The 12,822-nt window shown below is 40.8% G+C and overlaps 1 protein-coding gene and 1 pseudogene across 1 annotated transcript; one reads left to right on the top strand and one right to left on the bottom strand.

The window, feature by feature from the left end:
- Positions 1–322: 322 nt before the first annotated feature.
- On the bottom strand, positions 323–5,725 carry LOC149845351 (arginine decarboxylase-like; annotated as a pseudogene).
- Positions 5,726–6,328: 603 nt separating this feature from the next.
- On the top strand, positions 6,329–7,411 carry LOC149845350 (uncharacterized). The gene has a single exon (XM_089997581.1). The coding sequence runs from the start codon at positions 6,437–6,439 to the stop codon at positions 7,283–7,285; it is 849 nt and encodes a 282-aa protein (XP_089853707.1). The 5' UTR covers positions 6,329–6,436; the 3' UTR covers positions 7,286–7,411.
- Positions 7,412–12,822: the final 5,411 nt, after the last annotated feature.

Here is a 12,822-nt window from a genome sequence, read left to right as displayed (position 1 = left end):
GTTACCCTTTTCGTAAAAAGACTCTTAGGGTTTTCCCCTTTTATGAAAGGGGGAAACTAAAGAGGAACTAAAAGGGGGGGGATGGGGGAGATGGTTGTTGCCCCCGTTGCTGCCTTCGTTGGGAGATTTAGCAATTGTCAGCCTCCGACACTAGGGGATTTTCTCCACCCTTCGGCTGTCGTCAACCAGAGGAGGAACTCCACTATCTCCCGACGGTCAGCCGACCAGAGCTCTGCTGCTTGTCGGCAGCATCGACACACTCAATTGGTTTGTCGTCCACCCCAGGCATTGTTGGAAGTCCCGGTGTGCCTCGCCGGACTCTCTACTCTGAGTAGGACAAGCAAGTATTGAAATCACTGCGGACGATCACGTCGGTTAGGTTTTGGTAGTCGAATCGAGCATCATCGGAGAGGGCTTCCATGAGAAATTTGATGTCATGTTGCTCGGGGGTCTCTCCGTCCGGAATCGACAATGAGGGCATAGCCTCGAAGACAAGAACAAAGTGGTGTGAGATAAGGGCGCGCCCGCTCTTGCTGCAGAGCACCGGGTGCTTGATGAACTTCTGGTGGTAGGCATACTGGATGGCATGAACCATTGTGGCAGTGTATTCCTCGAGGTGGTATCAAACGAACATGTTCGATGTCTTCAACAACGAGCCATCATAGTCGATCCCGAGCCCACCATCGATGTTTAACATCTTCATCCTTGCGTTGAGGTGGATGAGCTCAAAGTAGATCTGTGCGGCCTTGCCCACATTGTCGCTTAGAAGGTCGACAAATGAGATATACGACCCAATGTAAAAATGGAGCAACTGGAGGCAATCAAGCATCTCGACCCGCTCGAGCCTCCGCAACATCGAGAGAATTTACATCGTTGTTAGGCCAAACTTCTCCTTCTCACCATAGGTCGACCCAAAGTGGCCGAAATGCTTCGTCTGAAGCTTCACCCACAGACCGATCATCGGTCGGACGCCAAGCTTCCATCTCACCTCGATCACCAGATCGAGCTCCTCCTGCTCGAGGACAATGACAGTGTTGAGCGCAAACCTCCAAGTCATTAGGGTGAGCGACATATACTCTTGATCCTTGTACCCGTTGCAGATGAGGAACGATTCGGGGTTCCCCTTGCAGAGCACGCTCATCACGAGGAGGAGTTTCAGCTTTGACCCAACCTTGAGGTTGAACCGAAATGATTGGCCAAACTCGAAGATGTCCTCGATGATGTAGTGGTCCTAGTTGCACTTTATGAGGTAGACGCCTTGGTAGTGCGACTCGTAGCCCTACGAGAGGATCGTCAATTCGAAGGCCAAATGCAATGACACGAGCTGGTCACGGAGCACGTCTGGGAAGCAGACAATGAGCGAGGGCTACAACCTGAGCCCACCCATCGAGCGACTTGGGCTCGGTGACCTTCCTGATGACCTTCATTAAATAAGTCTTGGCATAAGGCATCATCGCGACTCCATGCGGCCATACAGAGAGGTTCCCTGTGGCATTGACTGAGAAGTAAGGTGTGTCCCAGCTATTGATCTTATACAGGGAGGCCAACTGGTCAAGAGACCATGTTGCTGAGCTATGATCATCGCTGTTGACAGTAAGGGCCTAGCCATAGGACCCATCCGACATAAAAGAAACATTCGAACATTGGGATTATGCACACCAAAAACTGTGGCTCTCAAACCACTGTAGGAATTAGGATTGAGGTGTGCACAGTGAAGGATAGAGGAGAAGAAAAAAAGGAATAGATTAACGGTCTGCTTCAGGGGAGATACTTAATATGAATATCAATTTCTCTGTGTGTATCCTGCTGAGATAGGGGCTGAGATATTTATCATAACCAACCTCATTGAATTTTCAAACTTGCTGGGAATCCAATGAGAATTGGGCCCACCGGTATCCTGGTTCTTATCGCAATGACCCCACTACTCAAGTGAGTCATTAGATTCCATGTGAAACCCATTAGCCACACTTAGATCCATACCAAGATCCCCCCAGTTAGGTGTCTAACTAATACACCAAAAAGTCCTTGTGATTAAGGTAAATAAAGTTAAGTTCTTAAACTATTAGGATCCTAACAACCCACCACGACTTTGGAAAGTCATTTCTACCAAAGCAGGTTATATGTTCCCCCCCCCGAACAGGGCAGTTAGCTACATCTCATGATCGGGGGTCCCAAAGAGCACCACGTATGTAAGCATGTGCATCTCGTATCCCCATGTTTGTCAACATTAATTAGCGTTGGAGTTTGATGCAATTGCAAAGACTTAAGTACCCTCTCCTCCATTGGTGCAAAAAAAAATGATGGTTCTTGAAAAGGAGTGGTTGTAAAGACTTAAGTGCCCCGAAGATGATTATTTAAGACCCAGTCTCTGCACTGCAGGATTATCCGAGAAAGAAATCTTCCCTCGAGGAGGCGATGAACAAGCACCGACTGACCTGCACATTGACTGTTGTGGAGCCTGATTCAAAGTTTTTACCCTTACAGGAGGAGGGTTTGGGGGCTCATCCCAGCGTGGGTAGCATCATTCAACTCTCACTCTCTCTCTCTCCCTTCTATTTCTGCTTCTGTGCACATCCATTAGAAGATCATACATTGCTCCATCAAGCACCGACTGACCTGCACATTTACTGTTGTGGAGCCTGATTCAAAGTTTTTACCCTTACAGGAGGAGGGTCTGGGGGCTCCTCACAGCGTGGGTAGCATCATTCAACTTGAAGAGTTGTGGAGTCTGATTTAGAGTTTTTACCCTTACAGAAAGGGGGGTCTGAGAGCTCCTCCCAGTGTGGGTAGCATCATTCAACTTGAAGAGTTATGGAGTCTGATTCAGAGCTTTTACCCTTACAGAAGGGGGGTCTGAGGGCTCCTACCAGCGTGTTCATGGCCTTTTGCCCTTACAGAAGGGGGGATTTACATTTCGTAGAACACCCGTCACCGGAACGAGATGAACACCCGTCACCGGAACGACGGCTCCGTTGAGACCTCCTCGCTAGGGAGAAGAAGACGACGTGGTGGAGCTTCTGCTGGCCATCCTTAATGCGACTGCACCGACTGGGTTGCTGTCGAGGAGGAGGGCGAGAACGGTGACTCTTAGCTTGGGCAATCTTTCTTTTGATGATTGTGGTTGTAATGTATCGTTGAAGTTAAAATGGGGAATGAAATGACAATAGAAATTGCTGAAAATTTACAGAAATAAACTAGACTCAATAACGAAGACACCACTTTTTACGGATTTGGAATATGACCTCCGGTTAGAGAGATATGACTCTGACAAGTTGATCCTAATTTGCGGAAGACACTACAAATCGCTATAGCGATTTGCGGAAGACACTACAAATCGCTATAACGATTTGCGGAAGACACTACAAATCACGGATTTGGAATATGACCTCCGGTTAGGAAGATATGACTCTGACAAGTTGGTCCTAATTTGCGGAAGACACTACAAATCGCTATAGCGATTTGCGGAAGACACTACAAATCGCTATAGCGATTTGCGGAAAACACTACAAATCGCTATAGCGTTTCGCGATTTACGAAAGACACTACAAATACTACAAATTGCTGTAGGAAAGCCCGATAATACTACAAATCATTGTTGGAAGGCCCAAAAAAATTTTGGTCCGGAGGGCGCTGCCCCCCGCCAGGGGCGGCCCCCCCTGGACCCCCCGCCCGCTGACCGCGCAGCGGGATCCGCGCCGGGGGGGAGCCCCTGGACCCCCCTCCTGTAAGGGCAAAAACTCTAAATCAGGCACATAAGTAGAGAGAGAAGGGAGAGAGAGTGAGAGGGTTGGTGTTCATGGCCTTCTCCAGGAGGAACCCTTTACCTCTCTTGATTTCTTCTCTACAGAGAGAGAGAGGGTTTTACAGTGTTTTACGAAGAAGGAAGAAGAAGATGATGATGATGCAGCAATGTAGGATCGTCTGTTGGATGTGCACAGAAGTAGAAAGAGAAGGGAGAGAGAGTGAGAGGGTTGATGTTCATGGCCTTCTCCAGGAAGAACTCTTTGTTTCCCTTGATTTCTTCTCTAGAGAGAGAAAGGGTTTTACAGTGTTTTACGGAGAAAGAAGAAGAAAACATGTTTGTCCTTTTTTTGAACAGAAAAAGAAGAAGACTTTGAAGAGTCAACATCATCCTCGACTTTCTGGATGGAGGACATGTTTGTCCTTTTTTTGAACTATTTGTTTTTTCTTTTTTGAATGAAAGGCATTTTTGTCATTTTCTCAAACCATCACTTTATGAGAAGAATAGCAATAAAGGGTACTTAAGTCTTTGCAACAACACCAGAGTCCGATGCAAAGTTATGTCAACATACATGGGAATACGAGCCCCATGTGCTTGTATACGTGGTGCTCATTCAAAGCCCCGAACACAGACGTGGGATTCAGTGAATCATCAGGGGCGAACATACACCACCCTCTCCATTTCTACCTTTTGGCAGCTCTCACTCAGGTCCAATCACCCTAAAATGCCCTAGGCTAACAAGGGCGTAAAACTTTCATTCAAGCTTTTAAAAGCTTGAGATTTATAAGGGCATTTTAAATGGGTTTTATTGAAAATCTCATGAAAAATACCCAAGAATTTAAAGTTTATTCTTGTTTCTTAAATAGCGCATTTTAAACTTGAATATTACGGAGATTATATGTTTCTTATTTTTTTACAAGAATTTGAATAGGTGGTAGGTGATAAGGTTTTTACCTTTGATTATAAAAAAAAAAAAAGTTCAAAAGTGAAATTGATGTTTGAAAACCACGCATAGATTTGTTAAATACTAAAGAAACTCGCCTCAAATATGACGAAATTTGTCTCAAATACTTTGGAAACTTATATCATATATAATTGAAACTCGATTTATATACATTAGTATTAGGAGTGTGTTCTTCCATACTTTGGTTCTTATAACCTAAGTCATAAAGATACGTGGACAGGAGGATACATGCTCAAGTCGTGTATCTCTAGCCCAACTCCTGCAGGCCTCGCCTAAAAATCAGGATTCCCAAAGGAAAATAGTGATCTTGCCCACAAGGGCTCCGGTTATCTGGTAGGGCCAACTTATAAATGTTACAAAATTGACGGGATGTCACAAGTTCAAAACTCATGGGTGGCATCCCTTACTGCAAGGCTGAAGCTGGGTGTACCCTCTGACCAGCAAGGGGACCTCAAGGGTTATAAACAATGTTATCTGTATTGGTCTGAATTGGCCGATACTTATAGTATAAAATCGAGACACAAATGACCTGAACCGGTTATTTTTCAAATAAATGAAAAAATGGACAAAATTAGTTGTTAATATATTTTAATGTTTGTGTCACGTATCTTGCTGTGATTAAAAGTTGGCCAATTCAGATCGAATCGGTCGCCTCGATTCACCTGAATCATTGGCCCAACGATTCAAGGCACGATACTGAACTGATAACATTGGTTTTTTAGATAGGCAAGCTGGGGTGAGGCGGACCCCCACCAGATATACAACCACACCATTAGGATTTGAACTTGATACTAAACAGATAACATTGGTTTTTTAGATAGGCAAGATAGGGTTAGGCAGAACCCCACCATATATACAACCACACCATTAGGATTTGAACTTGCAACATCCCAATACAAGTGACGCGCACTCACTGCTCCTACCAGACAACGGGAGCCCCATGGTGACAACATTGGTTTTACCAGCCAACTGGAGAGCCAATGTGCCGTCAGTGATGATGAGCCAGGATCAGATGCCATCACATGGCACACTTTGAAGTGCACGGCTGCACCTAATACTCAACATTTTTGGCTGACAGTTTGTCCATTGTGAAGTCCAAAAAGCAAATGGGGGCAGCAAAATGCAGAGGCACACTCAAAATGTGCCATGTGATGGCACTTGGCTAGTCAGTGATGGTGCTTTTTTGCTTGAATTAAAAAACAAAGGAAATGGAGATCTTAGATCCGACCTTGACCGCGTGTCCACGATATGCAAACACGCCATGAAACTTTGTGTTGTTTTTGACATAAATTTTGGTAAAATAAATGCAATAATTTTCATTATTGCGATTTAATTATTATTAATAAAGGGTCGATAATGTACCAAGATTAATGACAAGGCCGTGCCCTCGTTGCCCCATGACCATTGACCGAACACTATCATCATCGTAAATCCGTACGAAGATGAAGGGTGTTTCTGTAATTCGGAAAGTCAAAAAACTCTAACACCCCGACCTCCCTTCCCTTATTAAACCCTCTAATTAAGTGTCGGCATTTCAGTAATAATACGTAATACCAAGGGCATTTCCTTTGCAAACCACGAGGGCCTTTTTTAATCCCTCCCTCATTCCCTCCGCTGTTCCCGTCCTTCATCGAGAGAGAGAGAGAACAGAGCAGAGCAGAGATTCTAGAGAGAGCGAGTCCAGAGCTCTAGAGAGTGACAGAGCGGAGATTCTAGAGAGAGAGAAGGGGATGAGGTGCAGATTTCACCCGAGCGAGCCAGGCAGAGTGGGCGTGTGCGCGTCGTGCCTGAGGGAGCGGCTCGAGGCGTTGGTGGCGGAGAGGGAACGCCTACGGACTCCCCCGGCGGAGCGCCACTCATCCGCTACCGCCATCACCACCACCTCCTGCTCCGACTTCCCGCTCCCATTCCCGAGATCCGTCTCCCCTTACGTCTCCTTCCGCGACCGAGAGAGCCTCTTCTTCAGCACCCCTCAGCTCAACCCCCCCAAGAAGAAGAACAAGAAGCATTCCCAGAACCCTAGCTCCGATCCCGAACCTGCCCCAAGGAAGGAGAAGCGATTCTCCTTCCTCTCCGCACTCTTCGGCCGGCCGGAGCGCGAGAAGCCGCCGACGGACACCCCCGCCAGGGTTTCCTCATCCTCGTGGCTCTCCTCTATCCTTCCTGTCCGGCACAAGAAATCCCGCCTCTTTCCCGCAGGAGGCGGCCGGATCTCCTGCCGGCGGAGGAATTGCGGGATGTCGCCTGTGGTAAGGGGGACGGACGGCGACGAATTGGCCGACGAGAGCGGCTACTTCTCCGGTTCTCCGGGCGTTAGGCAGACGCCGGACGCGACAATGACGACGACGACGATGATTCCGGCGATGAGACGACGGACGCTGCAGCCCAATCCCTCGGAATTTGCCTTCTGCCTGAGCCCGTTGATGCGGCCGAGCCCCAACCGGAAACAGGTGGGTAGGGAACGTTCTCCCTACTCCGGCGAAATTAGGGTTTCCCATTCGGGAAAGTACCTCTTCGGAGGCCTTTCTTCCCTCTGTAATCGATCCCTGAAACTTTCCGATTTCGGAAAATTCCCTTAATTTCTCCCGTTTTTTCTTCTTCCTTTTCATTCTCTTTCCTTTTATTTTTTATTGGTGGATTTTCTTCTTCTCTTTTATCTTGAAATTTGTGTAAAGGAAAAAATAGAAAAATTTTTTAAGGGCAAAGCACTCACTCGTGGAATCGTGTAACTTTTTAGTCGTTTTATTTATTTTCATTTTTCGGAGGGAGTATCATAGTTGATATTCTGCTATGACGCTTTTACCCCACGATCTTTATCAGAATGTCGGATCCGTATATTTTATTGGTTTGCTTATCGTCTTGGGTCCATATTTCGGACCTCCCTCCCCCAACCGGCCCAATTGATCCGTCTAGGCGTGTGGTGGATCCATCGGAGCAAGAGTGTAGATCGATATGGGCCACAAACTGCGAAGCAGGTTATATGTTTTCTCTCGGAACACGCAAGTGTGTGTTCTTGGGTCTGAATGAGCATCACGTATATAAGCATGTGGGGTGTGTTTCCCCGTGTGTGTCGGCATCACTTAGCATCGGAGTTCAGTTTGTTTGCAAAGACTTAATCATCCTTTCTCGCTATTAGCGCCATTAAACGGTGTTTCAAGTAAAGGACAAAAATATCCTCTCGTCAGAAAAGAGAAAAAGGTTAAAATCATCATCGTTTTCGTTCTAAGGAGTAAACTATTTTGCTTTAACAGGAGTTCCTCGCAATATGTCGCCCTAAACGTTCTGGCTCATCCTTTGATGATGAACCATCTGCTGTAACAGGAGCTCTTTTTTACGATGCAGCCTTTGACGTTATTTGCTGCCGTCAGAGCACTCATTTTCGTCGTCTACTGTCGTCAGAGCATCGTTGCCACTATCGATTGCATCTACCTTCTAGGTGTTTCTCCTCCACCATCGGATTAGCAAAACTTGTGTCATTTAGGTGAGTTTTGTGTAAAGTTTCGTTATGTAAACAAATCGATTTTTGTTATGTAAATTTGAATACTAAGTCTTACAACTGGTTATACTATTTATACTAAATAACACCTATTTTTATACTGAAACAAATTGATTTGTACCTATCCACCTTTTGGGCATCGAAAAACAGTTAGCACGATTTGTTCTCATAAAGGCCAAATATTACAATGATATGTACTTATTAGGACTAAATTTCTACAACAATTTGTAAGTTTGAATTTAACAATTATTTATACATTTAATGCAATAGTGATTTATTCGATGCATCAATGATTTATACGTTTCAAGCAGTAGCGATTTAGCCGATTTATGATTCATGATTTATATATTTAAAGTAGTCATGATTTATACATTTAATGTAGTAGCGATTTATGATTTACAACGATATGTACTTATGAAGGGTTCAATTTCTTCAACGATTTGTGGTTAAATTTATGTGTTGTACAAGTTAGCAATGATTACAATTCGTAAGACAAGAAAGCCTTTGCCGTTGGAGGGGATGACTCTTAGAGAAATCATTCGCCAATCCGATATATATGAGGGTTATGTAAAGTACCAAAATATAACGAGCATTGAGAATAAAATTATACTTAGATGAATGTAATTAATGACTCGAATATGTTGTATTTCATGCATCATTAGAGGGCACTGATGCCGCTCACCAGACCCCATCTTTCTTGGCAGACCATTCTTGGTCATTGCCAATGCTCGTATTGATTATCGTACTGGAGAGATGGATATGTCTTTTTCCAGCAAGCGTTTGCACATAAATATTTTTTATATTGCCACGAGAGCGACAAGAGATGACGAATGCTTCCATGTGATGGACATTCAATGGAAGTAATCCGATCCGCAGTTAAATGATTGTATGGATAAAAAATTGGTCTGTGGTTCACCATCATGTGATAATAGTCTTCACATGGAGACTAAGATCATTTTTAGCAGACTAGAGAGCCATTGCAGGGCCTAGAGGGGTAGAGTTGGAGAAAATATTGTGGGCATGGTCGTACATGAAACCATTTTCCTCAGACCTCCTAATTGAGCATGACTCCACGTCCATTGATCTCATGGACGATGAAGGGTCACCAGAGATCCGTCTGGCTGAAGGCATAAAATTTAACATTTTATGGGAGACAACCCATATTAGTGTTATGATATTAGTAGTTTTGTTGTTTTTCTGTCATTTTCTTTGTTCATGAACATGAATGTTAGATCATGTATACATTGCATTTTGTATATTTTTATTAGTTATAAACATTGAGACAGGTGAAATCTCTGCAGAGCCAGTATAGTGCAGCATCAGGTAAGATTCTATAGTGTGGATCAGGTGACTTCTACTACTCTCCTCTTATTTCTTCTATTTCTCATGTGTATTCATATAGTTTCATGCAATCATGGGGGAGTGACACTGACGACAGTGTCATTCAAGCATGGGGGAGGGTGTAGTTTGCACACCCAAATCTTTTTTTGTCTATGTATATGCACATTGATGAAAAGTCATAAAAATTGGGTTCTTAAGGAATGAGTTTGACCTTATATGAATGCTTTACATAATCTAATATTTTTAGAGAATTTTTAAGCCCCAAAATTTTTTTTCCAACACTAATCTAGAAAAATATGGTTATTTAAGAAATGGCAATAGATGCATGTTAGAGTTTATTTTGAATCACAAGTATGAATATGCATAGTTTATTTTTTAAAACTAAGCAAATGAACAACATTGAAAAGAAGAGCTTAAAAGTGAAAAAGAGCATATGTTTAGTAGTGTGATGTCTTTGTATTCTCCAATAGTTGGTCTTAGACACAAGTTGAAGTGTTTGAATTCCATGTCGAAAAGGATAACGAAGGAAATCACTTCTTTGTCTAAGTTAATATTTATGGCTTATTTGGTTTGAGTAAGTAGAGCCTAAGGGGTGTTTACACTTGGTGCCTTAAAGCCATTTGGCTTGGGAGCCACCAGCCTGAAAGCCCGTTACATGGACTTTATAGAGAGCCTAATAGATGTTGGCATTGCACATGACAAGAAGCAAGGTATACGTAAACTAGGAGAATAGAAGGTCCAGTGACTCAAACAATTAAGTCTGAGAGATACTTTGTATCTGGTGCCCTAAGGTCGTTTGGCCTATGAGTCACTAACCCAAAGCTTATTACGAGGGTCACAAAAACTGGAAATTTGAAATAGTGTTGAACAAAAAAAAAAGAAAAAGTGTGAAAAAATAAAAAATCTGGGAAAAAAGAAAGAAAGAGCATAAAATAAAAAGTTCACTGTTTAGGAATAATTTTTGAGAAACCTGTGCAGAAAACATATGAGTGAGGATAAGTAAATAATGACATGTATATATTTGATTTTTTTAGAATAAAGCATAAATGATTATAATATTTAGAAACGTTAAAGAAAATGTTTTATTCTGTGGTGGCATGTAAAAGGCTATAAGTATGTTTTGAAAGTGTAATGGCATAAAATATTTGTGAAAACAAACTCCTTAGTTGCCTAATGCTTTCTGAAGTTGAATTTTTATGCATACATGGCAGAGATGTTTGTGGGTTTTATCACTACAAACCCTCACGAGATCTTACTCATCCACTATGGTAACCCAGGGGTTTAAAGGGCTTGTTGCATATGCTAAATGCAATCGTCATTCCTATGAAAGTAAGTTTTTTTTGCTTTGTTAGTTTTCTTTTTTTATTTAGGGTCAGCTTGCTCGAGGACTTGTAAACGATAAGTATGGAAAAAATTGATCATGCATATATTTTTACATTTTATTCACACTATTTTATGCATGATCTGTTGAAAAATTGCATTAAAAACTCAGTCTTATAGCTATTTTTGACAAACCGCATTAAAATTAAAAATATCAAAAAATCACATATTTCAAAACTTGCCCTGTATTTTTTAGTATTTTGTTTAGTTTAGAAGTTTCTAATTTGTAGTTTAATTAGATTAGGAGTTAGTGAATTAATTTGAATTAGTTTAGAAGTGTTCTTTTTAGAAAAACATGTTTTCTAGAAGCGACCTCTTTTAGAATTTCTGAATTTTTTTTGGACTTTCATAGAAAAATATGTTTTGACATAGGAATTAGTATAAATAATATTTTCAAAGCTGCAGCCCACGTTTTTTCTTTCTGAGAAAATACAGGCCTCTTCTCCCTCTTTTCTTCTCTTCCTCCTCTTCATTCCCAACCGGTTCTCCCTCGATCTCTTCCTCTCTCCCTTCGATTCATCTTGCTTCTAACATTTTTCTATCGCCGGTTCTTCTTGCCTTGGTCGACGGAGGCATGTGCATCTCTAAGGTAAAAATCACTTTCTTTTTCTCAACCCCTCCGTCGAAGATGCACCGAAAGACATGTTTCTTCTCCACCATCTTCGTAGTTTTAGTTTTAGTTTTTGCATGGCATTCATCATATCATTGCATGTAGTTATTTATTCATTGCATATTTCTTGCATTTAATTTAGTTTAGTTTATTTCTTACATATGAAAATATAAAAAGAAAAATATATATAAAATAGTGTAGTTTAATCATTTGTCTCGATTTGCACGCTAGTAGGTAATCATATTATTTTATTAGTTCTTTAGTTTGATTCATATTAGTTGTTGTTTTTCTTAATTGCAATTAGTTTACTCTCATAAATTAGTTCAACTAGATTTAGTTTAGATTCAATAATATTAACCGATTAGGGTTTTGCTTTGCTTTTAGTTAATTTATGATTTGTGATAATTAGATTTAATCGTTCCTGCATGTTTTCATTTATAAGTTTGTTTATTTATGTATTTAATCATGTCTTTCATTGCTTTCAGCATGTTAGATTAGTTAGTTTAGTTTTAATTAATTTGAATTAGTTATTTTATTATAGTAGAAATTGGTAGATAGAAATAGTTAATTAGTTTATTTATATTTATTTTTTATTTATTCAGCCGAGTAGTTAGAATTATTTATTGTGTTCAACAATCAATTACGTATATTTTCAATTCCAGAATTTTTATTTTATGTACTTAGATTACACTTTAGTTGTTAATTAATTAAGTATCGTTTTTATGTAGAAATCGTTTTAGCCGAGTTAGGTATTGGTAATTTTCTTTTAATTAGTTAATTTTAATTTAACATTAAATTTGTTTTTTTAATAATTAAATTAGTATAAGTTCAGTTTTATGTTATTAGAATCATTAGAAATTAATTAGTTAATTTAATTTAGTTAAGTCACATTAGCCGATTGTTATTATTTGTGTTTATGTCAATTGTCGATTTTTGTTAGATAGAAGTAGTTTGTCATTTGCTTTATTATTCAGTCAATTAAAATTCTTGTGTAAATTTGGTTAGTATAGTTCTTTATGTTAGTTGATTTCATTCTTGTTAGTTAGTTAACTTCATTTGTCATTTAGTACTTTAAGTTGTTATTTAGTTCATGAATTAGTTCTTGTTTGTTAATAGTTACTTTTACTATTTTATCTTTTAGTGTTGTGGTTAGTTACATGTTATGAGTATTTCATGTTAGTTTATTTCATATTTTTGTGATCTTTGGCTGAAACTAACCTTGAATTTTTGTGAGTTTTTGTGTTATTTTGTGTTTCATCTTTTTATTTTTGCAGGGAAGCAGTTGATTG

Source organism: Nuphar pumila, chromosome 2, assembly GCF_984573655.1.
Source record: "Nuphar pumila chromosome 2, dmNupPumi1.hap1.1, whole genome shotgun sequence".
NCBI classification, from domain to species: domain Eukaryota; kingdom Viridiplantae; phylum Streptophyta; class Magnoliopsida; order Nymphaeales; family Nymphaeaceae; genus Nuphar; species Nuphar pumila.
Note: the sequence above shows the minus strand (reverse complement) of the source record. Positions and strands in the feature narration are given on the sequence as shown.